The sequence below is a fragment of the Mustela nivalis genome, assembly GCF_964662115.1.
Source record: "Mustela nivalis genome assembly, chromosome: 9".
In the NCBI taxonomy this organism is placed as follows: domain Eukaryota; kingdom Metazoa; phylum Chordata; class Mammalia; order Carnivora; family Mustelidae; genus Mustela; species Mustela nivalis.
Window position 1 is genome coordinate 79,008,818 of NC_139028.1, and position 27,440 is coordinate 79,036,257.

Sequence of the window (27,440 nt, forward strand, 5' to 3'; positions counted from 1 at the left end):
TGATTGGCTTCCTGCATGGAGGCATTTATCTTCTGCCTGCTGGTTTATCTTTCCACCTTTTTTTAGCCATGCTTTTCTGTGCTGCTGGGGTTTTTCTCCCCTAATATCAGACTGAGCTTTCCTAGCATTTTGACCACTATTTCTACCTTCTGGATATGGCTGCTAGAGGAGTCTTGTGCCCTTCCTCTTTTCTTTCTTAGCTTGTCTTCAGTCTGGCAGTATCAGGCATCCAACTAATAAGTAATATCTCTCCCTTCCCCACTTTGATTACCAACTGATTGCTGTCTCAATTTTGATGTTGTACTCTTGTCGGCATGCAGTATTTATTAGTGAATATGAGCATACATTTCATTCTGTCTTGGTCTCTGTCGCATTTTTCTCCTCCTGCCTCTTCCTGCACTGCTGTAAAATGAAAAAGTGCTTGGTCTCAAAATTGCTACATCAGTTATTCCCCTTAATAGCTTCATTGTGTGTGTAACTTTCATTAAAATGGTAAATTTTGTTCGCTTTTTACATACTTCCAAGGTCTTGTTCCCTGTAATGCTGAATTGTTAAAATTTTTTTGGATTGCCTCATAGCAAGCAGCATTCCAGATCTCCATTTTGTATGCTGGCAGATACAGCAGCTCTCTCTAATATAATTCTCCTTTAGAAGCTTATATGGAGTTTATATTTCACCTGTTGTCCTTGTTTCTGCCCCATTTATCTCTGCACATTAGAAAGAGATGTAATCTAAAGGTTTCTGTTGATCAGTTTCAAATTTTTCCTATCCCTGTTTCCTTATAAGCCAGTTATTGGGATCTCTGAGGAATGATACTGTGATCTCTGAGTAAAGAGCTATAATGCCTCCTGGAGGTCAGCCAAGGATATATGTGTAAAGGTGTCTTATGTATCTTACTAAGCTGGTGTTCTTTTTTTTTTTTTTTAAGATTTTATTTAATTATTTGACAGAGATCTCAAGTAGGCAGAGAGAGAGAGAGAGGAGGAAACAGGCTCCCCAGTGAGCAGAGAGCCCGATGCGGGGCTCGATCCCAGCACCCCAGGATCATGACCTGAGCTGAAGGCAGAGGCTTTAACCCACTTTAAGCCACCCAGGCACCCCCAAGCTAGTGTTCTTTTAACAAGAAGGACTTTAAGTAGACATCAGAGATATTTATTGGGGCTCTTCATGTAGGCCGAATAGGTGGCTGGGTGCTGTACTGCAGTGATTACATGCATCCTCTTCCCTTTATGAAGCTTGTAGTCTGTCGGGGAGACAGGCATTAAAAGAATTACTTTAGAAATTAATTATAGTTGGGATAAGTGCTATCAAGAGAACAGAAAGTCTTGTCTAGTAATTTTTAAACTTAGTACTCTAACTACCAAAAAAATGATTAAAAGCCAGTTGATAAGGAAGGAGGAGTATGTGCAAAGGCTCAGCAAGGCATGTACATTTAACTTCAAGCAAGTGAATTAATCCCTTTACTGGAGGATCTTTCTATTTAAAGTAGTCTTGCGGCAGATAATTTCATAAAGTAAATAATCTTTTAAGTAGGGGCACCTGGGTGGCTCATTTGATTGAATGTCCAAGTCTTGGTTTCAGCAGAGGTCATGATCTCCATCTGGATCCTGGGATCGAGATCCGCTCTGTGCTCAGTGAAGAGTCTGCTCCTCCCTGTCCTTCCCCCTCTACCACTCTGCCCCACCCTCTAACTCCCCCCCCCCCCCCGCACGACCTCACTCTAATAAATAAAGATAAAATCTTTAAAGTCAGTGAGAGAGGGAGAGAGCACAAGCAGGCAGAGTGGCAAGTAGAGGCAGAGAAAGAAGCAGGCCACTTGCTGAGCCAGGGAGCCAGATGCGGGACTTGATCCCAGGGTCCTGGGATCATGACCTGAGCTGAAGGGAGAGGCTTAACTGACTGAAACACCCAGGTGTCTTTAAAAAAATAATCTCTTAAGTAAAGCTAGATCTTCAAGCTGATTTGTTGAGATGGAGCTAACCAATATTTTTCATAAATAATATATTCTGTGGCTCTTACAGAGGTTTACTGGGAAAAAAGTTTTTGCTTCTCTCCAGAAGAGAAGGAGCCATCTTCAAGAAAAATCTGGAAATCACAGAAGACATTGTAGGATATCCCCACCAGTTTTATTAAACTTTCTAAAACTGGTCTTGTGCAATTAACAGAGGTGCTCCAAATGAACAAGGAAATTTGCCAAGCAAGTTATCTGTGAGACAATTGGCTAGTCATCCCAATGTTGAGTTACTTATCTCTGATTTATTTTGAATGTTTTCCCAAATGTATTTTATTTTATTTGTTTTTAAAAAAGATTTTATTTACTTATTTGATAGAGATCACAAGTAGGCAGAGAGGCAGCAGGGAGAGAGGGAGAAGCAGGCTCCCCGCTGAGCAGAGAGCCCAATGTGGGGCTCAATCCCAGGATCCTGAGATCATGACTTGAGCCGAAGGCAGAGGCTTTAACTCACTGAGCCACCCTGGCACCCCACCAAATGTATTTTAATATGACTGGTTTACATGCTAGTGACTGACTCTAATGGTTCTCTCCATCCCCTGATTTATTCTCCATTTTACAGTTTCTCTGTCTTCATTCATCTTTTCTTTCTTACCTTCTTGTCTCAGAAAAGTTTTTTCTGTTCTTTTCCAAAGCTAGCACTTTTTATCTGTGCCTGTAATCTCCGCTAATTGGAGACTTGCACTATCAGCTAGCTGTCCTTGCTCACTGCTTTTTTTCCATATGTGGACATACTTAAAATTGTCTTACAATTAATTGTCTGCTTTCCTCTGTCCATAAAGTTTCCTCTCCTATCTTTCAGATTTTGATTCATGTTTCTTAAAATGTGGTTTGTATAGTATACAGTGTAACTTCTGATAGTACAGACTTTTTAAACTTATTATGAATTGTATTGTAATGAATATAAAAATTAATATTAAAGTATTAAATAGTTGCATGAATGTTATAAAATTTTCTTTATACATTAAATTTTTAAGTAAATAAGAAACAATTGATGTGTATTACAGAAATATTCAAAATAACCATTGTTTTCTTACACTAACGCTACTAACACTTTCCCATGTTATCTTATAAACCTCTGGTTTGATAGGGAATAAACTCTTGGAAAGACTTTCTTAAAAACTATTTTTCTCATTATAAAATATGTATTTATTATAGGGGCACCTGGGCGGCTCAGTGGGTTAAAATCTCTGCCTTCAACTCGGGTCATGATCCCATGTCCTGGGATCTAGCCCCGCATTGGGCTGTCTGCTCGGTGGGGAGCCTGCTTCCCCCTCTCTCTCTGCCTACTGGTAATCTCTGTCAGTAAATAAATAAAATCTTTGAAAAAGAAAAAAAAAATGTATTATTAAAGATAATCCAGAAAACAAAAAGAACATTCAAGTTGTCTGTAATTCCATCACCAGTAGGTAACCACTATGAAGTTGGATGTATATCCCTCCAGTTACATATATTTGCAGAATAGCATGGTGGAACTCCAAGGTCAGGCTGACCCAGATTCAAACCTGCTACTTCCTTGATGCATTGGGAAAGCATCTTGATTTTTTTTAGACCCAGTTTCCTTTATCTGCAGAATAGAACTAATAATAGAACCTACCTCAGGATTGTTAACTGGGGACTGAATGAGATAATACCTATAAAGAACTTAGCCCAGTGCCTGGCACATGTTAGTAAGCATTGAGTACTTTTTTTTTCTTTTAATGTAAGCTCTGCACCTAGCGTGGGACTCGAACTCATGATTTATTTAAGACGCAACTCGTGATTAACATAGGTATAAGAAAGAACAAACTACTGATACATGAAGTAATGTAGTACATTTCAAAAAACAGGTTAGGTGAAAGGTCAGAGACAGTACATGGTGCATGGTTCCATTTATATGAAAACTTAGAAGAGACAGAAACTAACCTGTAGTGATAGAAATCAGAAAATAGTTGTTGGAGGGTGAGAGAAGGAGAATTGAATGGAAAGGAACATGAGAGAATTTTGGGGGTGGCAGAAATGTTCTCTGTCTTGTTGTGAGTAAAGGTACATGCATGTATACAATTGTTGAAATACATCAAACAGACCACCTAAAATGCACACATTTTGGTAATTTGATAATATACCTGAAATTTTTTAAATAAATTTTTTATTTTTTTATTAACATATAATGTATTATTTGCCCCAGGGTTACAGGTCTGTGAATCACCAGGTTTATACACTTCATAGCACTCACCATAGCACATACCTTCCCCAGTGTCCATAACCCAGTCACCCTCTCCCTACCCGCCTCCCCCTGGCAACCCTCAGTTTGTTTTGTGAGATTAAGAGTCTCTTATGGTTTGTCTCCCTCCCGATCCCATCTTGTTTCATTTATTCCTTTCCTACCTCCCAAACTCCTGAAGTTGCCTCTCAACTTCCTCATATCAGTGAGATTATATGATAATTGTCTTTCTCTGACTGACTTATTTTGCTCAGCATAATACCCTCTAGTTCCATCCACGTTGTTCCAAATGGCAAGATTTCATTTCTTTTGATGGCTGCATAGTATTCCTGTGTGTGTGTGTGTTTGTGTGTGTATGTTTATGTATACCACATCTTCTTCATTCGTTCATCTGTTGATGGACATCTAGGTTCTTTCCATAGTTTGACTGTTGTGGACATTGCTGCTATAAACATTTGGGTGCACGTGCCCCTTTGGATCACTACATTTGTATCTTTTTTTTTTCTTTTTTAAAGATTCTATTTTTTATTTGATAGAGGTCACAAGTAGGCAGAGAGGCAGGCAGAGAGAGAGGAGGAAGCAGGCTCCCCGCTGAGCAGAGAGCCTGACACGGGGCTCGATCCCAGGACCCTGGGATCATGACCCGAGCTGAAGGCAGAGGCTTTAACCCACTGAGCCACCCACGTGCCCCCATTTGTATCTTTATACCTGAATTTTTTTAATCGCACTAAAAAAAAATCTATGACAAACCTTTGGCAAAACCTCCTCTATGAGGAAATGGCCTCGGAGTCCTAATTCAGAACACTTTTTTTTTTAATCTCCCTTTAGGAACTTCACACATTCTAATTTGTATACATTGATACATATCTTACTCACTAACTGGAAGCTCTTTAAAAGCAAAAATCATGGGATACCTGGGTGGCTCAGTGGGTTAAGCCTCTGCCTTCAGCTCGGGTCATGATCTCAGGGTCCTGGGATCGAGCCCCACGTCGGGCTCTCTGTTCGAGAGTGTGCTTCCTCCTCTCTCTGCCTGCCTCTCTGCCTACTTGTGATCTCTGTCAAGTAAATAAATTAAATCTTAAAAAAAAAAAGAACCACAAATCATTATTGTCACACATTCATCTTTGGATAACCCTAAACTTGTTGGATCAGAACAAATTTATTGAATGATAAGTATTCACATTGACCCTTTTTTCTTCCTGTTTCTCAGGTAGAGTAGCCTGGTAATTGGCTACTCAAAATTCAGAAAATTAACTTCAGAGAAATTAAGATTTCACTTGTATTTTTTATTTCTAAATTACTGCTTGAGTGAATTTTTTTATTGTAGCTACAGTTGTGGGCATAACTTTTCAGATTACTATATTATACGTATGTGTGAAACTAATGTAATATCATATGTCAACCACAATTAAAGTGTTTTTATTCCCGTCATATTTTTCATTGATCCTAAAAGGTAATGGAAGAATTGGTGATTTCCGTTATTTTTTTTTCCTTTTTTTTTTTAAAGCCTGCTACTCTTCCTGATGCTTCCTTTCCCACTATGTCCCAATAGAAGTGTTCCTCAATTACTTGAATAACTAATAGCAGATTCAGTATTTCATTGTTTCTAATTGTTTTAACTTCCAGGACAAGGGTTTCTTTAAAGTTTCACTTGTTTGCTCATGGCAAATTTAATTTTTAGACCTAGATACATTAATTTCTCTAAAAGTGTATTTTAAGCTATCCCTGAAGAAGTAACTTTAAATTATTTCTTTGGAAATTAAAACTTAAAGTCATAACTTCACCAGAAATGACATATATGGGGCATTTGTACTATCACTTTCCCCATCCCAGCCCATGAGAGACATTGCCATCCATATTGACTTCTTTCCTGTTAAGCCAATACAGCCTTACATTCCTTTCCAGCCTCATATTCCAGATAGCTACACCCAAGCTAGGATTTGGGTTGAATCTTTAAGACTCCCAGGACTGGGAAGGAAGGGTAGAGGTAGGGAGACTAAAAGCTGTTTCCTAGGTAATGAATTAGCTATATACAAGTGAATTTTCAGCCCAAGCCTGGAGAATAGTTGAAGACATTTGCTTGTTAAAAGATGGGTGAAATAGCATATGAAATGTTAAGGGTTAAAAATTTTGTTTTAAAGCACGCAGGAAGAAACTTAGACCAGGAATTAGGAAATGTGGGTGTGCTGTCAGCTCTGAGAGTGGTTCTGGGAAGATCACACAAACCCTATGGCACTTAGTTGTTTCAACTGAAACAAAATTGAACTAAAGTTCAGTAGGGTTCTAATTCTAGATATAGATTAGATAAAAGACCAGCATACCTGTAGTCAAATCATACATTTAAAACTTGGGAATATTATGGGGGAACTAAAAGTAAAATAGAAAATAGTCTGAATAGAATATGTAGAAATGGTTTAAGAACTTCCAAGTGTCATAAACTGTGTTGTGTAAATTCACACCTGTGATATCAGTGGTTAAATTTGATTTTAATGAATAATGCCATACAACTTTATCTTTAACTTTCAATCAGGGACTTTTTTCCTCCTCATTATTAGTTTAGGTTTAGATTTGGAAAGGACTCCAGAAGTCAACAGATCTAATCTTAATTGAGATGTGAAATCTTTTGTCTCAGTTAGCACTTTCTAGGCATCATGGCAACTTCATCTGAAGAAGTTTTGCTGATTGTGAAGAAGGTGCGTCAGAAGAAGCAGGATGGAGCTTTATACCTCATGGCAGAAAGAATCGCTTGGGCACCTGAAGGCAAAGATAGATTTACAATCAGCCATATGTATGCAGATATTAAATGTAAGTCAGCTATACTAAGGTCTGATGGAAGATTTGTTAGTCATTTTATAAAAAGATTGCTCATACTGTCTTTGTGGGGTTTTTTATTATAGTTTCCCAAAAAAACATATTGAAGGAAATATAAAGTGGGTTCCCTGAATATATGTTATTCTGTAACCTGTGATTAATAATGGAGTTTGTATAGTTTTATGTATGTAAATCTATGTCATGTAAAGATCCCCACATGAACCTTCCTTTAGGAGTTGCATAATAGCCCACTAAATGGATATATAGTTATATATTTCATTAATTTTCTGTTGAAGGACCGTTAGGATGTTTCCACGATTCTTTTAATGCAAACAGTACTGCAGTAAGTTCTGTGGGCTAATATCTTTGTGAAGTTGTATGTGTGAGGTATTTTGTGAGGTAGATTTACTGGTTCGGATGGTTCATGCATTTAAATGCGTTAAAATGATGGATTATGGCAGATTGCCCTTTAATAAAATTGTATCATTTAAGCAAGTTGTCTAATTAATCTTTGGTTATGTGGCCACCATCTGTTATCTGTTGAGGAGATAGACTCACTTTTTTTTTTTTTTTTAAATCACTTTTTTATTGGACATAGATAGGAGATATTCAGAGAGTATCCTTAGCAAATTGTGGTATCTGAACTATAACAATTAATGTAAATTCATTTATTTTCCTGGATATAAAATTCTTCCCCTAGATAAAATCCTGTGTAGATTTCAAGGAACATGACACCTCAAAAAATAGTCAACCTTACACATTCAAGGGCTCAATTTATAAATGTTCTTTGTGTGTGAACAGTGACCCTAAGAACTTACCTCTACTTGCTGCTGGAAATGACCAAGATTTTCTCCTGTCTCCACTGAAATGACTTAGATTTTTAACTTTCAAAAGGAAATACTGTTTAAAATTCATCATAGTTAGGTACTGCCTAAGCTAGCTGGTGTTTTGTCCACTATTCTGGTAATACTACCTCCTTTCAAAATTCTGTGGAAAAGTGCCTCACCAAGTTCCTCCTAGTATTCTTACAAACTAAAATTTGTACCAGAAGAAACTCATAAATTAGGAACTGCCTCTATTAGCATTTCTCTTAAACAGGAAGCAGATCCTGTTAGCTCTGCAAAACACACACTCATTGTGATACCCACAACATACAATAAAGAATATATACTTTTCCTATTTCTCAACAATTTTTCTGTTATTGAGAATGAGAGCACAGACCCAAATCTACATCTGCCCCAGATCAGTTTTTGTTTTAAGTTGAATATTTGAAATAATACCCATTTCTGAAAGAATCCACTGAAAGTTACCAGTAGTAAATTACTAAGGTGAAAATCAGCAGTTAAGTAACCTAATTAAAAAACTTAAGGGGGCACCCGGGTTGCTCAGTCAGTTAAGCTGCCTTCAGCTCAGATCTTGATCCCGGGTCCTGGGATCAAACCCCACACTGGGCTCCCTGCTTGGCAGGAAGTCTGCTGCTCCCTCTCCCTCTGCCTGCTGCTCCCCCTACATGTGTTCTCTCTTTTTCTCTTTCAAATAAATAAAATCTTAAACAAACAAACAAAAAAAGCCATTTCAGAAGTACGCCTTTCAGAGGCAAAGTCTAAGATGGTGGAAGGATAAAGCAATGACTGAGAAAAGATGCCTAGAAAGGGGTGGTAGTTTTGGAGAAACAGAATAGAACACCGGAGTAGGCTGGCTGACAGTGTAAATTGCCCTGTATTGCTGGTTTTGGTTTTAAGATATTTTATTCAAACTGTTGGTCTGGAAGCTGCATCTTTATTGAAAAAGTTTGTTTAGGAGATAGGTGGTTTGGGTTGTGAGCTCTAGGGAGTTTGTTTCACACTTCCAAGAGTCCCTGATTTCATGGGACCAGGCCCCTCTATCTCTTTCTCTTCCTCTGACAGAGACAAGCTCTACTATTGCCATGAGGCCCACTAGTTCAGAAGTACAATTTCTCCATTATGTTGGTGTATTTTAACATTCCCAACCTCAGCTTATTATGAAAAGTTTCAAAGTTAAAGAAAGATTTTAAGAATGGCACAGTGCATACCTATACGGTATGTCCCACTTAAGATTCCATGTGCATACACTTTGCTCGGTAATATTTTCACACCAAGAAATTTTTAATCATAGAATATCCAGAACACTGTTACATTTCCCTAGTTGTCCCAATGTTTTCTGTAGTATTGATTTTTTTTTTAACCACTCTTCACAGAGGGAGTTGTAGTCTCTTCAGTCTTTATAGGCTTGTCACATATATTCTGATTGTTTGCTTGTCTCAAGGTTTTCTTTAATTTATTTGTGTAGGCCTGTATTTCTCAGAATCTGAAAATCACGTCTACAGGCTTGATTGTACTCAGATTAAACCCTCACAGCAAGAACAACACGTGGGTGGTGGTGTTTACTTACTGTTCTATCTCCTCAGAAAGCCCATAGTGTGAGGTTGTGACACCCACTTTGGATGAGACTAAGTTTCATCACTTGGTTGAAGTGGTAACACCACATCTCTCAAATGTAAAATTATGTATTCTTCTTGGCAGTGAGGAAGACAGGGGTGTGTTTTGGAGTTTTTTGAATTATGACAGATCATTTTTATTAATGATAATGTTTTTTGGTGTCAGATGTTCAGGGTGGGTTCAGGACTCCTAGTTGGCTATTTAGAGATCTACCCCGGTTGAATGGAAACAAAAGCCCTATAGTATCTTGAGGTGGAGGCAGTGGGTGAAAAGTGCCACACAAAGAGGATACTGAAGAAGGAAGCTGAGTGTTAGCAGGGCAGTTGTTAAACTGTGCTCTGATTATATGGGATTATTTGAGAAGAGGGTATTTCTGCAAAAGCATTAAGATTGGAACAGGGCAGCTGAAGCCCAAAGGAATTCTGAATCTTCTTGGGAGGAGGAGTAGCCTATTGTAGGACAGTTTCCAGTGTGGGTATCCTCATCTAATTTATCTCATGGTTCTTTTTAGGCCAGAAAATCAGTCCAGAAGGAAAAGCTAAAATTCAGCTTCAGCTGGTGTTGCATGCAGGGGACACAACTAACTTCCATTTTTCCAATGAAAGCACAGCCGTGAAAGAGCGAGATGCAGTAAAAGACCTTCTTCAGCAGCTGCTGCCCAAATTCAAGAGGAAAGCAAATAAAGAGCTGGAAGAGAAAAACAGGTGAAGGGGGAAAAGAATAAAGACATGTAACAGCTTGTTATTTCTTATCCCTTGTGCTGCATTAAGTAATTTAACTGCCTCAAGGTTAACATCTGACAGGGAACACAACTGAGACTCAAAGGTGATAAGGTCCTTTCATTCCTTCTCCCAGTTCTTTGTCACAAAGATGACATGAAACCATTAGAAGTGTGTTTGTGAATGAGAAACCTGAGAGAAATCACATTGTAAAAAAGTTGAAAATGCATATAAAATAATGAGTTTCTGATAAGACAAATGATTCCATCGCCAGTAGTCTCCATGCTGAAGTCTCCAAGTGCTTATTCATGAGAAATTGGTAGCCAGAAAATCTCAACCATACCTCGTCTCTCCCCTTTTACCTTCTTTTGTGAGAGAATACAGTACAGGCAAATACCTGGTGATCTTGCTGTCATTAGATAGATGAATGATCCCAAATTTCTACCCTCAAAGAGTTTAGTCTTTGCTTCTTCAGACTTCCATTTATCTTCATTTGTTCCTCCAAAAATGTTTTTTGTTTTAATTACTAACAAATTAACTAAATGACCTCTGCTGTTCTAGCCTCATAAAATGAAGGTTGAGTGTCTCGGGGTTTCATGTTCTTAAGGTCTTTTTAAAGTGTTACATAAATAGCATTTTATTCTAGAAGTTCAATATATTCAATATATTCTATCACCAGAATGCTGCAAGAAGATCCTGTTTTGTTTCAGCTTTATAAAGACCTTGTTGTGAGTCAAGTGATCAGTGCTGAGGAATTCTGGGCCAATCGTTTAAATGTGAATGCAACAGAGAGTTCTACATCCAATCATAAGCAAGATGTTGGCATTTCTGCAGCATTTCTGGTATGTTACCCTTCCAGATTTCTTGAAGGGAAAAGAAAAAAGAAAAGAAAATCCTGGTATATGTGTTAACAATGCCATTTCTTTTATAAAACTTAGTATTTCCTTAAAGTAAATCAGTAGCTACTTTGCTATCTATGGTATTCTTCTAAAGTATTTTAAAAATATATGCAATATTGGGACCCTTGGGTGGCTTAGTCAGTTAAGTGGCTACCTTCAGCTCAGGTCATAATCTCAGGATCGTGGGATGGAGTCTCACCGTGGGCTCACTGCTTGGCAGGAAGTCTGCTTCTCCCTCTCCCTCTGCTATTCCCCTGCTTGTGCTCTCTCTCATTCTCTCTCTCTCAAATAAATGAATAAAAATTTAAAAATACATATAAATGCAGTATTTTTAAATACTTTTTGCTAGCTGTACTTTTTTGGTTTGGGGACTTCACCCTAACATGCTGGAAATTAAATGGACTTTAATTAAAGAGAATCTTTTAGCAACTGGACTAATACTTGTTTCCCCTAATTCTTTTAAATTTAGAACTTTCTGATAAGTGTCTTTACGATTGCTGTATTTGTAATGCAGAGTTAAATGTATTACAGAAGAAATAAGATTTATAAAATGTATTTTAGTGAAAAATTGGGAATACCTTACCTGTAGAATTAGAAAGTGGCATTCATTTAGTTTATACCCTGGTGGAACCAAAGCAGTATTTATGCATTTAACAAAAACTTGAGTACCAGTTATATATTTAATATCTTCCTGGTTGCTTAGTGCTGAATTGAATTAATAAGCCCTTTCCTAAAGAAACCAGTCAGATAAACTGATAAACTCTGCAAGTTTTATGGTAAAGCTCCACTAGCTGTCTGCCTTTGGCCACACTTAAAAATACCTGTTTGACCATGTTGAATTTTCAAGGAAGCAGATTTTACACATCAGTAATATTGTGTGAAACCAAGCCAGGTTTCTTTGAACCCTCTCCCAATGCCAACAGTTAAGTTCCTCAATTTCTGTCTCTAGTTTATTCAGAAAGTCTGTTTTGCCACCTTTGTCCAGTATCTATTATGAGCTTACACATCTTCCCTCAATATTCTAATGAACATATATGTGTGGTCTTTATTTTAGGCTGATGTCCGGCCCCAAACGGATGGATGCAATGGTCTGAGATACAATTTAACTTCTGATATCATTGAGTCCATATTTAGGACCTATCCAGCAGGTAAAAAGAATCCATTTTTCCATATAGTTGAAATATTTCGGGCACCTGGGTGGCTCAGTGGGTTAAGCCTCTACCTTCGGCTTAGGTCATGATCTCAGGGTCCTGCGATCAAGTCCCTCGTCAGGCTCTCTGCTCAGCAGGGAGCCTGCTTCCTCCTCTCTCTCTGCCTGCCTCTCCGCCTACTTGTGATCTCTGTCTGTCAAATAAATGAATAAAATCTTTAAAAAGAAAGAAAAATATTTCTTTGGATGAATTCAGTAATACATCAGTGAAAAACAAAAAGCTTTACCTTTTATTCCTGATGAAGTGCAATAAGATACGTGAATACATATGATAGTTACTAATGGGTCAGTATATGATGTGCTGTCATCAGTTATATTGGTATGATGACTTTCCCATTCTTCGATCAGCGGCTCTTAAACTTTATTTACCCTTTAGTATACCTGCACAAAATGATCTGGTCCAGAGGCATCAATAAATGACTTTCTCGGGCGCACGGGTGGCTCAGTGGGTTAAGCTGCTGCCTTCGGCTTAGGTCATGATCTCAGGGTCCTGGGATTGAGTCCTGCATCAGGCTCTCTGCTCAGCAGTGAGCCTGCTTCCCTCTCTTTCTCTGCCTGCCTCTCTGTCTACGTGTGATCTCTGTCAAATAAATAAAATCTTAAAATAAATAAATGAGTTTCTCCTGCTGTAATTCAGATCATCCTTCAGGCTGCCTCCAGAGTGACCTTTCTAACACACCAATCCTAACCCTTGCAGAAACCATCCTAAAAGGATAAATGACTTGATCCCAGCCTTATTCATTTATGCTGTGCAGCCAAGGTTGAGAGTCACCACTTCAGTTATTCTGCTGACTAAACAGTTTTCTCTCCACACTTCCTCACTCCTGATCTCTGTTAGTTCTTTGGAAATATATATTGAGAAAGTTAGGGCTTAAGTATTTGCCCCACTGCCATCTCTGTAAAATCCTGACTTCTTTGGGCAGGTACAAGCCTCCCCTTTGCTTCTGTAGGAACTTGTGTCTGCTTCAAAAAGTTACTAAGTTGTAATTATTTTCATATTTTTCTGATAGTAATAATTATATAGTATTTATTACATATCAGACACCATTCTAAGATCTTTATATTAACTCATTAAGTCATTACAAATAACCCTATGAAGTGGGTGCTCTTATTAACCTTCACATGACAGAAGAGGAAATAAAAATACAGAGAGATTATGTAATTTGCACAAGATCATACAGATGATAAGTGGCAGGCCTAGAATTTTAAATTCGGGCTCTCTGGCTCAAGAGACTCATTCTCTTCTTTGCTGATTAGACTGTGAGCTTCTGGAATGTGCTGAACTGATAGTCTGTTGGGTATTGATTCTTGGTATTTCTGCTAAAACTTTGAAACTTTTAATTCTCTTGGAGCAAGATAAGGTTTTGTTTGTAATTTGTTAAAATTCATAAAGGTAGTATACACCTAATCTCTCAAGTTACATATTTTATTTACAGTAGGATTATTATATACAGTATATGAAGTTGAGCAGTTTAATCTAGTTCTTGCTGTTAGTCTGTATTTCAATTAATTTGAGAGATTTTAAGAAGTGGAAATGCTGTATGTTACTATTTTGGTTTTTTTCTACAGTAAAAATGAAATATGCCGAAAATGTTCCCCACAACATGACAGAAAAGGAATTTTGGACACGTTTCTTTCAGTCCCACTATTTTCACAGGGACCGGCTGAATACAGGGTCAAAGGACCTCTTTGCAGAATGTGCCAAAATAGATGAAAAAGGTAACTGTTCATCCCTGAAACACATTAAATTTAATTTGCTGCTCTCTAGTCATAATGTTGTTAGTGAATTTTTTACTCCTAAAATAGGTCAGACTTGACCAACTTTTTATTTCATTCATTTTCTAGGGTTAAAAACAATGGTTTCATTAGGAGTAAAAAACCCATTACTTGATTTGACAGCTTTGGAAGATAAATCATTAGATGAGGTAAGTGGTATTAAAAGAATTTCTGAGAGGGGTGCCTGGCTGGCTCAGTTGGTAGAGCATGCGACTTTTGATCTAGGGTTTGTGAGTTTGAGCCCCATGCTGGGCATAGAGCCTATTAAAAACAGAAAACATAAATATTTCTTAAGGTTTTATTTATTTGAGTGAGAGGCAGAGAGAGCATGAGTTGGGGGAGGGGCAGAAGGAGAGGGAGAAGGACAAGCAGCCTCCCTGTTAAAGCACAGAGCCTGATGCAGGGCTCCATCTGAGGACCCTGAGATCACGACCTAAACCAAAATCAGATGCTTAACCAACCAAGCCACCCAGGCATCCCACAAAAAAACAAATTTTAATTAAAAAGAACTTATGAGAGAAAACAGTCTTTATTAGAAGTGCTTGTCAGTAGCACTGTTTAATGTTAAAATTGCCTTGAAAAATTGAAATCCCTGTATGAATTGCTCAAACTTTTTTAAAAGAATTTTTCCCCCATGGGTACATATCTAGGTAATGTGAGGGCTTAACATACTTGTGAGTCCAGCTTTATTCTCTGGTGTTAATCTAAAGAAATGTGGATAAATATCAATAGGCCAAGGAAAGATAATCATTTTTCTGTAGCCCACTGAGCACACCCATGACCCTTAACCCTTGAACAAACCTGTGACCCTTGGCTGCACACTAGTTCCATTAAGTTTCAACAGGTAGACCACGAAGTATGTACCACCTACCTCTGCATCTTGACCGTAGACATACAAATGTATCCAGTCATGGGGAAAGATGGGATCCCTTTTGATTGAGGCAAGTTCCATCCCTGTGCCTACTTAAAAACTAGGAGCCTGCCTTCCTCAGTTAATCTCTTCACACTCAGATTTTCGTTTTCTTACCTTTCTTTTGGCTCCTCTTCTGCTGGCCATATACACATGCTTAAACCTTCCTGTCTTCTTTTTCTAAACTTTTTCCTTTATTTTAGTGTATGGTACTCACAAGGTAAGGAAACCAATGTTAAACTTTTGACCTACAGTCTCTAGCGGAAAATAATCCTTGGTGCCAAAATGAGTCGTTTCCTTAATGAAATTGAGTTTTCTTGGTAATTCTCCACATTCAGGCGCTTCCTTGGTGAATTTCAACATATTAAAACAAGGCCCTCCTAAATCATCCTGAAAAAAAATGAAGCTTTGTGAAGCTTAGAGGTATAGCTTAATATGGGGAAAAGATTTTAGTGCCTTTTTTTTTTTTTTTTTTTAAGATTTTGTTTGTTTATTTGAAAAAGAGAGCAGAGATTACAAGCAGGCAGAGAGAGAAGCAGACTTCCCACTGAGCAGGGAGCCTGTTGCAGGACTTGATCCCAGCACCCTGGGATCATGAACTGAGCAAGGCAGACACTTAACTGACTGAGCCACCCAGGCACACCATTAGTCCTTTTTAAAAATAAAAATGAAAATGATGGTATATTGGGGTGCCTGGCTTAGTTGGAAGAGTATGAGACTCTTGATCGTGGGATCGAGATTGAGCCCCACTTTGGGTGTAGATTACTCAAATAAATTTTTTAACTTTAAAAAAATTATATATTGGGGTGCCTGGGTGGCTCAGAGAGGGTTAAGCCTTTGCCTTCGACTCAGGTCATGATCTCAGGGTCCTGGGATCAAGCCCCCCATCTGGCTCTCTGCTCAGCGAGGAGCCTGCTTCCCCCTCTCTCTCTGTCTGCCTCTCTGCCTACTTGTAATCTGTCTGTCAAATAAATCTTTTAAAAAAAATTATATATTACGCATATTTATGTGTGATTTTGTTCTTCACTTTGCCTGTTATTATTATCAGTTCCAGCTAAATCATAGTCGTTAAGTAGATAAACTATAAAACCAAACTACCTGGCTTAGATGCTCCCTTTTTTTTTTTTTTTTTACATTTTTAAGCCCAGTTTTCTTATAAAATGAGGTTAATAGTACTGACCTTAGCAGGGGGTAGGAAAATTGAGGAGATGTTCGTTATGGGTACCAACTTGCCACTAGCAAGGTAGATAAGTTCTAGAGATATAATGCATAGCATATAGTTAACAGTGCTGTATTATAAACTTCAGAGTTGCCACATCTTAATTGTCTCTCCACAAAACATGAAATGATAATTACATGACATGATAGATGTCAGCTTTAGGGTAGTTCTATTACAATATATAAATAGCAAGTTAATACCTTTTTTCCTTTTTTTTTTTTTTAAGATTTTATTTATTTATTTGACAGAGAGAGAGATAATCACAAGTAGGCAGAGGGTGGGGGGGGCCCAAACAGGCTCCCTGTAGATGGGTTCCCTGCTGAGCGTAGAGCCTGATGTGGGGCTCAATCCCATGACCCTGGGATCGTGACCTGAGCCCAAGGCAGAGGCTTAACCCACTGAGCCACCCAGGCACCCCAAGTTAATACTTTTAACTTATACAGTGTTAATATGTCATTTGTACCTCAATTGAAAAAATCCAATACGAAGAATGTGTTGACTTTATAGGATTGCTACAAGAGAAGAGTGTGTTACACAGTGAGTGCTCAGCAAATAATAGGTGTTACTGTCATTTATGTTTTTTAGTGTATGGTATTCCCTTTTATGGAAATGTAAACATTTACATAACCAATCCCCGTAATAGAAATGTTAGGTGATTCGGTTTTTCCTTTGGTGCCTCTTTTTCCTCTGTCATCCTCTAGGTGTTGTAATCTCCCTTGATAAGACTTTGGTCCATGTTCTGAATACATTGTCTTTATTCCATTGCTTTAAATACTAATATGTAATGATGAATCCAGGTAACCCTGTCTCTCTGACCCCAGAATTCCAAAATTATACATCCACTTGCTTACTTGCAATCTTCACTTAGGTACTTCACAGACACCTCAGCATAGATGTAAAATGGAGCCTTCTATTCCTCTCTTAAACCTTTTTGTTCCTGGGTCTTCTCTGTGTTACACACACACAAAAACATTACCATCAGAACTCCTTAGTGGTTCAGTCGTTTAAGTGTCTGCCTCTGGCTCAGGTCATGATCTCGGGGTCCTGGACTAAAGCCCCACATTGGATTCCCTGCTCCATGGGGAATCTGCTTCTCCACCCTCTGCCTGACCCCAGCCCCTGCCACTTACGCACATGCACCCATGCTCACATTTTGTCTCTCTCTAAAATAAAAATCTTAAAAAAAAAAAAAAAATTACCATGGACTAAGTTGCTCAAGCGGAAACCTGGGAACCTCCTTGATTCCTCCTCTTCCTTCACCTCCAACGTTCAGTTCATTAGCAAGTCCTGTATAATACATCTCCAGTTTGTCTACATCTGTCCATCTCCGCACTTACATCCTCTCACTGTTATTAGGCTACCGCCATTTTTGTCTTGATTGCTTTCATTAGCTTCCTAATTGAGATTCCTGTTTCCACTTTTGTTCCCTGTAGTTACTTTCCTCTAACAGTAAAAGTTATAAATCAGATCATAATACTTTTCTGTGTAAAACTCTTTGGTGGATTCTCATTGAATTTAAAACTCCTACAAGGCTCTTCTTGATTTGGCCTCTGCCTACTTCTACCTCAGTACTGGCCACTTACACTCCTTTATACTCTAGATACCTTCTTTCAAGTCCATTCCAAGTTTTCTCTACCTCATGGTCTTTGCACTTGCTGTTCCTCCTTCTTGCTCTTCTCCCTAACCAGCTTCTTTTTTTCTTTTTAATTTTATTTATTTATTTATTTGTCAGAGAGAGAGAGCGCGCACGCACGCACAAGCAGGCAGAGGCAGAGAGAGAAGCAGGCTCCCTGCTGAGCAAGGAGCCTGATGTGGGACTTGATTCCAGGACCCTGGGATCATGACCTGAGCCAAAGGCAGCGGCTTAACCAACTGAGCCACCCAGGCATCCCTCCCTAACCAACTTCTACCATCTTTAAGACAGCTGTTTGGACTGGTTCAGGAGAGACTTTCCCTAACCACTGTGTGAAGTAGCTCGTCCTCTCCATCCAGATGCTGTATCATGCCCCCCTTCTTTATTTTCTTGATGCCATTTGTCATTTTCAAAAGCAATCTTTCTTAGTAGAGTATAAGGTGAGGAGACTTCACCTTTTGTGAGGGTACCTCTTATTTACTGACCTGTCCCCTACACGTGGTATAGAAAAGGCATCAGTAATTATGTGATAAATGAATGAATGCTGTGAGTCTTTTCATAATCTTTCATTTAACCGTTGTAGCCTTATGTCTCTCACCAATCCCTGACCCACTCTTCATTCCAGATGTGACTGCAGTACAGAAAAACCTGGTGACACAATATGCATTATGATGTTTTTACACCTATATTTAAGCAGTTTCCTCTCCCTGAAATGTTATTTATTTAAACGTTATTGTCTTCATGTCTGGATCAAGTTATGGTGCTCCCTGAAGCTTTTTTGAACCTACCTCTGCTCTCCTCCAGTGGGATTAGCTACTTCCTCTCTTTTAGCACATAGAAGCCTTAACTATATGTACTGGCTTACAGCCCAGGACCCTACTAACTGGCTCCTTTGACACAAAATATTAACTTTCTGTCTGTAAGGCCTAGCACAAACTCAGTACATATTTGAAAATATTTGAGTTATTTAAAAATACATATATACATTTGAGTTATTTTACAGAGCTTGGAAAAATTACTGTCTCTGCTTAAATAATACTTGAAAAATTATACAGCTAGAATTTGAATCCCTATTTATATGATTCCAGAGTCCATGCCTTTTTTTTCCCACTGTATTCTATTTCTTCATTTAATATTTTGCTAACTCTATCCAAAACTCTAAAAAAATTTTACGGTTTGGGGCATTCAGTAGAACATGCAACTCTTAATCTCAGAGTTGTTAAGTTTGAACCCCACATTGGGTATAGAGATGACTTAACTCTTTTTTAAAAAAAATACGCAGTTTAAATTTGTTTTGTTTTTAAGATTTTATGTATTTGAGAGAGGAAAAAAGAGCACAAGCAGGGGGCAGAGGCAGAAGCAGATTCCTTGCGAGCAGGGAGCCTAATGTGGGGTCAACTCCCAAGACCCTGGGATCATGACCTGAAATGCTGGTGCCCCAAAATGGATTGTTTTAGATTAAGATTGTTTTTTTGATGCCAGAAGGAGAATATTGTATTTTTTGTGTACATAACTTTTAAAAATGTTTATCTGTAAAAATTGAGTAATGCTCAGAATTAATACAGTCCCATACTCCAGAAAATATTTTCAGCTAAGTGTGTGTCTCATAATGGAGAAGAAAACCAGAACTTTATTTTGATTTTTAATCTTCCAAATTGTTTCTTTTAGGGCTATGGCATTTCTTCCATGCCATCTACTTCTAATTCTAAGTCCATAAAGGAGAATAGTAATGCTGCCATCATCAAGAGGTTTAACCATCACAGTGCCATGGTCCTGGCAGCAGGTCTCAGGAAACAGTTAAGTATACATGCAAAAGTGCAATGACTGGGGTTTTCAAGGTAGCCAGATGGAATTTTCTCATTGTTCTGCTTGTGATTTTTAACATTTCCCCCTTTGTTTTAAGAGAAGCACAAAATGAACAAAATGGTGAGCCCAGCAGCATCGATGGAAATTCTGGAGATACAGATTGCTTCCAGCCAGCAGTCAAAAGGGTACGGGTAAAAAGTTCAGGTTTAGAGCTCAGGTTTCTTCTGACAGCCTGTATAACTGCTAGAATTTTATGTAAATCCTCGATTACCTCAGATGACTCCATTCTTCTGACCAAGACATTAAGCATTTGGCATAAATTGTTGAACATTTTAAAGAGTACTTCCTCAGTTTTAACTTGCCAACCAGCTTTCCATGCACTCGTGTATGTTAACTGTTCTTACTGGTTTTGTTCTCTTTTTTCCTTCACATGTACACATACACACATATTGTCATACAGTTTGTGTTCTGGGCAAGAGTATTCAACAAAGGCACTATAACAGGAAGAAAACCTAAAGGTTTGTGTATATGATTTTAAAAGATAGGATTGGGGCCTCATATTAAATCTAGCATTTCAGAGTTAGAAATGTGTTCTTACTAAATATTGAAGAAATCATTTGGGGCTGTGTGGGAATATGGACAGAATTATCTACTTCCATATTTCCTTCCTTGCTATTTTGCCAAGCTACTCTACCTCTCTGTGTTCTCAAATTCCTCCCCAATTATAAAAATAAGTACAGTAAAGGTTTCTTAGAGGGCAGTCAGGCAATATGTATTAAAATTTTTGTCTTGCCCTTATTCCATTTTTGGGACAGCATTTCATTTTGGAGAGTTATTTATTTATTTATTTATTTAAGATTTTATTTATTTATTTGACAGAGAGAAATCACAAGTAGATGGAGAGGCAGGCAGAGAGAGAGAGAGGGAAGCAGGCTCCCTGCTGAGCAGAGAGCCCGATGCGGGACTCGATCCCAGGACCCTGAGATCATGACCCGAGCCGAAGGCAGCGGCTTAACCCACTGAGCCACCCAGGCGCCCCTGGAGAGTTATTTAAAGTGGAAAAGATGTGCATATATTTAGATACAAATACTTATTTCAGTATTATAATTGCAAACATTCCAGTAGTAATATCATTGGTATGTCCATATAGTAGAGACTGATGTGGTCATGAATAACTTCAAAAGGATTAATGACATTCTGAATTTAAAAAAGTGTTCACATAAGTTTAATTCATAAAAAATTAAATTCCAATAAATTAGGGGCCACCTGGGTGGCTCAGTTGGTTGCACATCTGCCTTAGGCTCTGATCCTGATCTCCCGGGGTCTTGGAATTGAGCCCCACATCAGGCGCTCCTCTCGGTGGGGAGCCTGCTTCTTCTCCTCCCTGCTTCTCCTTCTCCTTCTGCCTACTTCTCTGCCAACTTGTGCTCTCTCTTCCTGTCAAATAAAAATCTAAGGAAAAAAAATAAATTCAAGAAACGATTTTGGAGTTGCTCCAAGTATTAAGGGGTGGGAAACAAAAATGAGTAAAAGTTCTTATCCTCACAGAGTTTAGTGTCTATAGGGAAGATGAAATCAAAAGTCTTTCAAAATAAAACTTGTAGTTTTTGTGTTATTTACACTAGGAATCAAAGAAAATAAAAATTCGTAAATGAAAAGTTCACAAAACAGACTATGTGATACAATTTCACTTGTAAAAAAAACTTTATGAACTTTTTAAAAACACCTTCAAAAGAATATGTTAAATGGTTATCTTTCTATAAAGGAATTACAGATGAGTCTTTGGTTCATGCTTCAGTAACTTAATGTTTCTACAGGCTTATACACTTTTATTTATTTTTAAGCCAGAATTTATTTATTTATTTGACAAAGAGAGACATAGGAACACAAGCAGGAGGAGTGAGAGAGGGTGAAGCAAGCTTCCTGCTGAGCAGGGAGCCTTAGGTGGGCTCAATCCCAGGATCCTGGGATCATGACCTGAGCTGAAGGCAGACACCCAACAACTGAGCCACCCTGGCACCCCGCATATACACTTCTTTTTTTTTTTTTTTTTAATATTTATTTATTTATTTGAATGATAGAGATCACAAGTAGGCAGAGAGGCAAGCAGAGAGAGAGAGGAGGAAGCAGGTTCCCTGCTGAACAGAGAGCTGAAGGTGGGGCTCAGTCCCAGCACCCTAGGATCATGACCCAAGCCTAAGGCAGAGGCATTAATCCACTGAGCCACCCAGGCGTCCCCTGCATATACACTTTTACAACTAAGCCACAGGCACCTGGATGGCTCAGGCAGTTAAGCATCTTCTTCAGCTCAGGTGTGATCCTGAGGTCCTAGGTTGGGCCCCACATTGGGCTTCCCACTCAATGGCGTGACTGCTTCTCTCTGTCCCTCTGAACCTTCCCCTTTTCTCATGCTCTCACTTTCTCTCTCATTCTCGAACAAATATTTAACAAAGCCAATAAGATTTTTTTTTAAAGTTTTTATTTGAATTCCAGTTAGTTAGCATATGGTGTAATACTTGTTTTCAGGTATACGGTTTATTCTTTTTAAAGGTTTTATGTATTTGAGAGAGAGCATGAGCAGGGGTCGGGAGGAGGAGAGGGAGAAGCAGACTCCCCGCTGAGCAGGGAGCCCAACATGGGACTCAGTCCCAGGACCCTGAGATCATGACCTGAGCCAGAGGCAGCCACTTAACTGACTGAGCCACCTGGGCATCCCTACAACTTAATGGTTCAGTGCTTACATACTACATTACCGGGTGATCATCACAAGTGCACTCCTTTAAAAAATATTTGTGAGTTGAATAAATATTTTTTTTCTAAGGAAAGTGAAATTAAAATGAAAGAGGAGTTTAAGATGAAATCTAGGTAATGATGCTTTTCTTTGCGATACTGTGGCGCTAAGTACATTTGATTTTTGGTCATTAAAGATTTGTCAAAAATCATGGTTTATGTGAATTTTCACTATGTTCAATAATAAATGCTGACTCTAGATGTTCTTTCAAATCAATAGTTTGAAATAGTCTGATGTGTGTTCTACAGAAGGGTTTTATAGAATGGGAGATTCAAAAGTAGTAATAGAGTCCTTACTTTAATGGAGTTTCCAGTTAAGTAGAAGAGTCAGGTCACCCAGTGAGGCCTTAGCACAAGTGTAGGATTTGGGTTATCATGGGAGGTTAGGTTAGAGACATGACTTAGGTAGGGAGCAGCAGGGATAGAAATGAGCTTGATGTTCTGTGAAAAGTAATGAAGATTAGATTTCGGTATGCCTTGAAGTTGGTGGAAAGGTGGAGAGTTGGGAAAGTAGTAAAAAAAAAAACTAAGTTTTCAGGCTGACCATTTTTGAGAGAGATTTAATAACTGAAATGTTTTGATTCTACTCTTGGTAGCTACAGATGAGGGTTTATCAGGTGAATTTCATAGCTATATAAGGGATGAAATATTGTAGAATTAATTTCACAAATGGCCATGTAGATTGCTTTCCTATATCTTTTTTAATTAACATGGGCTGTAGAAATTTAGCAGTCTTTTACTAGCACAGGAGAAAACAGATTAGTAAAACCAAAATAAAGAGCACAGAAGTAAACCCAAATATGTGGAGAAATTAAATAACATATAATAAACATGGTATTTCAGGATCCACAGGAAACGAAACATTATTTTACAAATGGTGTTGGGAGAACTGATGAGTAAAAAGAATTTCAGATTGCTTATTCCAAAATAAATACTAAATAGATCAAAGATTTAAGCAAAAAATTAATCCACAGAAGAATAAGCAGTAAGGGAATAATTAAAACCAAACAACACCAAATGAGAAGAAAAAGTATTTACAACACATAATAGATTAGTCCTGCTTATTTAGTGGAAAAATAGGAAAACACACCATTTTCACCTGCCAGATTGTAGGAAAGCAGGTACTGTAAGAGGTTGGTGAGAAAATGAGTTCAACCAGTTGTTAGAATAGTCATCTCTAGGAATTGAAGTTCATGGTGGGAAAACGTCATGTTTTACCCTGTGTATAGTTGTACTTTTTCAATCATGTTCATTACTTTTATAAGGAAAAGTACCATAAAAAGTGCTATGTTGATAATTGCAGGCAAAGTTGCAAGAGTCTATTGAATATGAAGACTTGGGGAAAAATAATTCCATAAAAACGATTGCACTAAACCTCAAGAAGTCAGATAGGTAAGTTTGTCAATATTAACTTGGGGCACAACAGTTATATAACACAAATCACTGCAGAGTATATTCTGCAAGTATAGCACTCAAGTTTTAAGTCTCTTTGTTACCATAAGAATAAACTATCTTTTTTCCTTGAAAACTTAATTTGTGCATTTCAGAAAAGGATGCTTAAATGATCAAAGCCAAGATAAAAATGTGGTTCTCTGTGCAATTTTCTTACTGCCCTTAGGGGAATTAAGTTATTTTACTCAGATCTGTTTAAATAGATTATTTTTTGCTTTGGAGACATGGGGACTACTAAAATATTTGAAGGACAGATGTTTATTCTGTGTGATTAGTAATTTCTTTCTTCTTTGCTAATCTTCAGGTATTATCACGGTCCAACTCCAATCCAGTCACTACAGTATGCAACAAGTCAGGACATTATTAATTCTTTTCAAAGTATTAGGCAAGAAATGGAAGCTTATACACCCAAATTAACTCAGGTAGGTGACTTGTACTGTTTGAAAACCAGAATTCCCATAGTTCTTTCCTTAGTTTATGAGCATAGCCAAATTGAACTATATAAACTGTTTTAATTGGGTTTAAAGACATATTTCTACAAATAAATTGAAAAAAAATTTTGGCACATTCCAGAAGTATCTAAAGTTAAGATGATAATGAAAAACAGATGAGTTTTGTGATTGCTAATTATTTTCCTCCCACATACACAGTGTTATTGGGGAAATTTCCCAGATTTCCAAAAAACTGGACATCACTGTCTAGATACTCTATTTGACCTCAAACTAGAATACATAAAATTGAGCTTATTATCTATAGCTCTTATACATACTTGTCTTTTTTTTAAGGATTTTATTTATTTATTTGTCCAAGAGAGATCTCGCACAAGCAGGGGGAGCAGCAAGCAGAGGGAGAAGCAGACTCCCCCTGAGCAGGGAGCCTGATACGGCATAATCCCAGGACCCTGGGATTATGACCTGAGCCAAAGGCAGATGCTTAACCCACAGAGCCACCCAGGCATCCCTCTTATTCATACTTAAGTTGATCTGGAAGTCCTGTCCATTCTTCAGTATGTCTTGACTCCTTGGTTTAGGCAGACATGATCAGTTTTATTTAATCTTACCACTCTGCAGCTTAAAACTTTCACTGCTTCCTTTCATTGGCATAGCAGTTGTCTGAATGCCTTTGTCTGGTGCATAAAGCCTTTACAGTCCGGCCCTAATCCACGTCTCCAGTTTCAGTTCCAGCTGTATCTCTACCGTTCCCTTCCACACACAACCAAGAGTCTTCTCTCCAGCCTAAAACACTGAACTACCTAGAAAGCCTGAGCTTTCTCTCTTCTTAGAATACCTTTAACCTGTCTCTGCCTCTGCGACCTAATAATTACCCGAAACTCAGGTCAGATTTCATTGTCTCTGTAAAGCAATCTTCAACATGCCCAGTAACAAGTTCGGGGCAGAGGCAGGGAGGGTGTCTGTTTTCATAAACCCTGAGGCAGAGTTCGTACATGTCTTGTAGTGCTTGTCACATACTGGAAATTATTTTTTTACTTTTTATTTTGAAGTGATTTCAGATTTATAGAAAGTTGGGGGAAAAAAAGTTTTCTGGCCCATTTTGAGAGTAGAAATTCTGAAATACTTCAGTTTGTATTTACTAAAGATACTCTCATAAATAATAACAGAGAAATGATGACTTAACATTGATAAAGCATTATTATCATTCTTATCCAACCTTTTAAGTCTTACAAAAATTTTACCAGTTGTACCACCAATGTTCCTTACAGCAAAGAAAACTTTTTTGGTCCAGCATTCAAGTCAGGTTCATAAGTTGCATTTAGTTCTCATGTCTTTTTAGTCTCCTTTCAGATGGAACCATTTTTCAGTCTTTCTTTGTATTTTCATGATCTTGATATTTTATTTATTTATTTTTAAAGATTTTATTTATTTATTTGACAGAGAGAGATCACAAGTAGGCAGGGAAGCAGGCAGAGAGAGAGGAGGAAGCAGGGTCCCTGCCGAGCAGAGAGCCCAACGTGGGGCTCGATCCCAGGACCCTGGGACCATGACCCAAGCCGAAGGCAGAGGCCCCAACCCACTGAACCACCCAGGCGCCCCTGAGCTTGATATCTTAGTAAAAGCTAGTTTTTTTGCAAAATTACCTCAATTTGAGTTTCTCTAGTGTTTCCTCACGATTGTAGTGTTTCCTCACGATTGGATTCACATTATGCGTTTTTGGCAGGAATATCACAGAAGTGAGGTGTCATCCTTAGTGTATCCTATCAGGAGGCATGTATTTATTTTTCCTAACTTCCAATCACTCGGGTAAGGTAGTATCTACTTGGTTTCTCAACCAAAACGTTACTGTTTTTCCCTTTGTAATGAGTTATTTTGAGAGATACTTTGAGGCTATATAAATACTGTATTTTGTATCAAACTCTTAGCTGTGAATTTTGTAGACTCCATTGGTGATTTCTTACCAGAAACAGTGCTGTAGTGGTGGTTAAATGGGATAAGAGTGAGCAAGTACACAAGCAGTGGGAGGGGCAGAGGAAGAGCATCTTAAACAGGCTCCACACTGAACATAGAGTCTGACGCAGGACTCAGTCTCAGGACCCAGAAAGCATGATCTGAGCTGAAGTCAAGAGTTGGAAGCCCAACTGACTAAGCTGCCCTGGTGCTCCAAATGGTGATTTTCTAATTCCATCATCCCTTCTACATGTGGTGACACTTTGCTAAGACAAAGAGCTTCCTTTCTTGCATATTTATTTATATCACAGAAGAGTCATGGTTTCTTAGGTTATTCTTTGGGTTATGAACTGTTGCTGTTTTTTGGTTTTTTGTTAAACCAAAGTATGATTTACATACAGTAAAATTACCTTTTTTTAGTCTCCTGGAAATTTTAATAAACATAAACAGTTGTGTAAGCACTTACACAATAAGTAAAAAAGCAGTTTTTTCACCTCCAGAAATGTACCCATGCTTCTTTATAAACATCAACATTCTGACAGTGTCTTCATCAATTTTTGAGTACCTTACTTTATAGAACAATGAGATAGATATTCTAGGTTTGTCTTAAGCTTTCCCCACTCCAGCCACAAAATCTTCTTTAGTACTGAGTAGATTTGGGGGCGCCTGGGTGGCTCAGTTGGTCACGCATCCCACTCTTGATTTCAGCTGAGGTCATGGTATCAGGTCATGGGGTTGAACCCCGCATCAGACTCTGTACTCAGCATGGAGTCTGCTTGAGATTCTCTCTCTGTAGAATAAATAAATAAATCCTTAAAAAAAAAAAAAAGAAAGAAAGAAAGAAAAGAAACTACAATCTGGGTACAGTGTCCTCACTGCTGTTGGGGTATCATTTGCTGCCAGTGTTACCGTCCCTTCCATGGGCAGAGCTGAGAAATATATATATATGCACACATAATAAATTTGGCATTACTTGACGACTTTTTCTTTCTGGAATACAATTGTCCAGCATCTGGCCCTTGGGCCCAAGTAGACCATCCTAACTTTTTTAAGCTGTGGTCCATCTTAGATATTTAAATTCTTCCCCACACCTATTCTGCATCCCAGAAATAATGCTGTATCTGAGATGCATGGATTGAG

The 27,440-nt window shown here is 38.2% G+C and overlaps 1 protein-coding gene across 2 annotated transcripts in view; it reads left to right on the forward strand.

Moving 5' to 3' along the window:
* The window catches only part of GTF2H1 (general transcription factor IIH subunit 1), a 39,385-nt gene that overhangs the window by 1,763 nt on the left and 10,182 nt on the right, over positions 1-27,440 (forward strand). Inside the window, exons 2-11 of one of the 2 annotated variants that reach the window (XM_082747302.1) lie at positions 6,847-7,019; positions 9,996-10,188; positions 10,883-11,045; positions 12,157-12,250; positions 13,882-14,031; positions 14,158-14,237; positions 19,519-19,646; positions 19,754-19,841; positions 23,750-23,838; positions 24,203-24,320. In XM_082747302.1, coding sequence (XP_082603428.1) covers positions 6,866-7,019; positions 9,996-10,188; positions 10,883-11,045; positions 12,157-12,250; positions 13,882-14,031; positions 14,158-14,237; positions 19,519-19,646; positions 19,754-19,841; positions 23,750-23,838; positions 24,203-24,320 — 1,257 coding nt within the window. In that variant the 5' untranslated portion in view covers positions 6,847-6,865. The remainder of the gene's footprint in view (positions 1-6,846; positions 7,020-9,995; positions 10,189-10,882; positions 11,046-12,156; positions 12,251-13,881; positions 14,032-14,157; positions 14,238-19,518; positions 19,647-19,753; positions 19,842-23,749; positions 23,839-24,202; positions 24,321-27,440) is intronic. The other variant, XM_082747303.1, reaches the window with a different exon arrangement.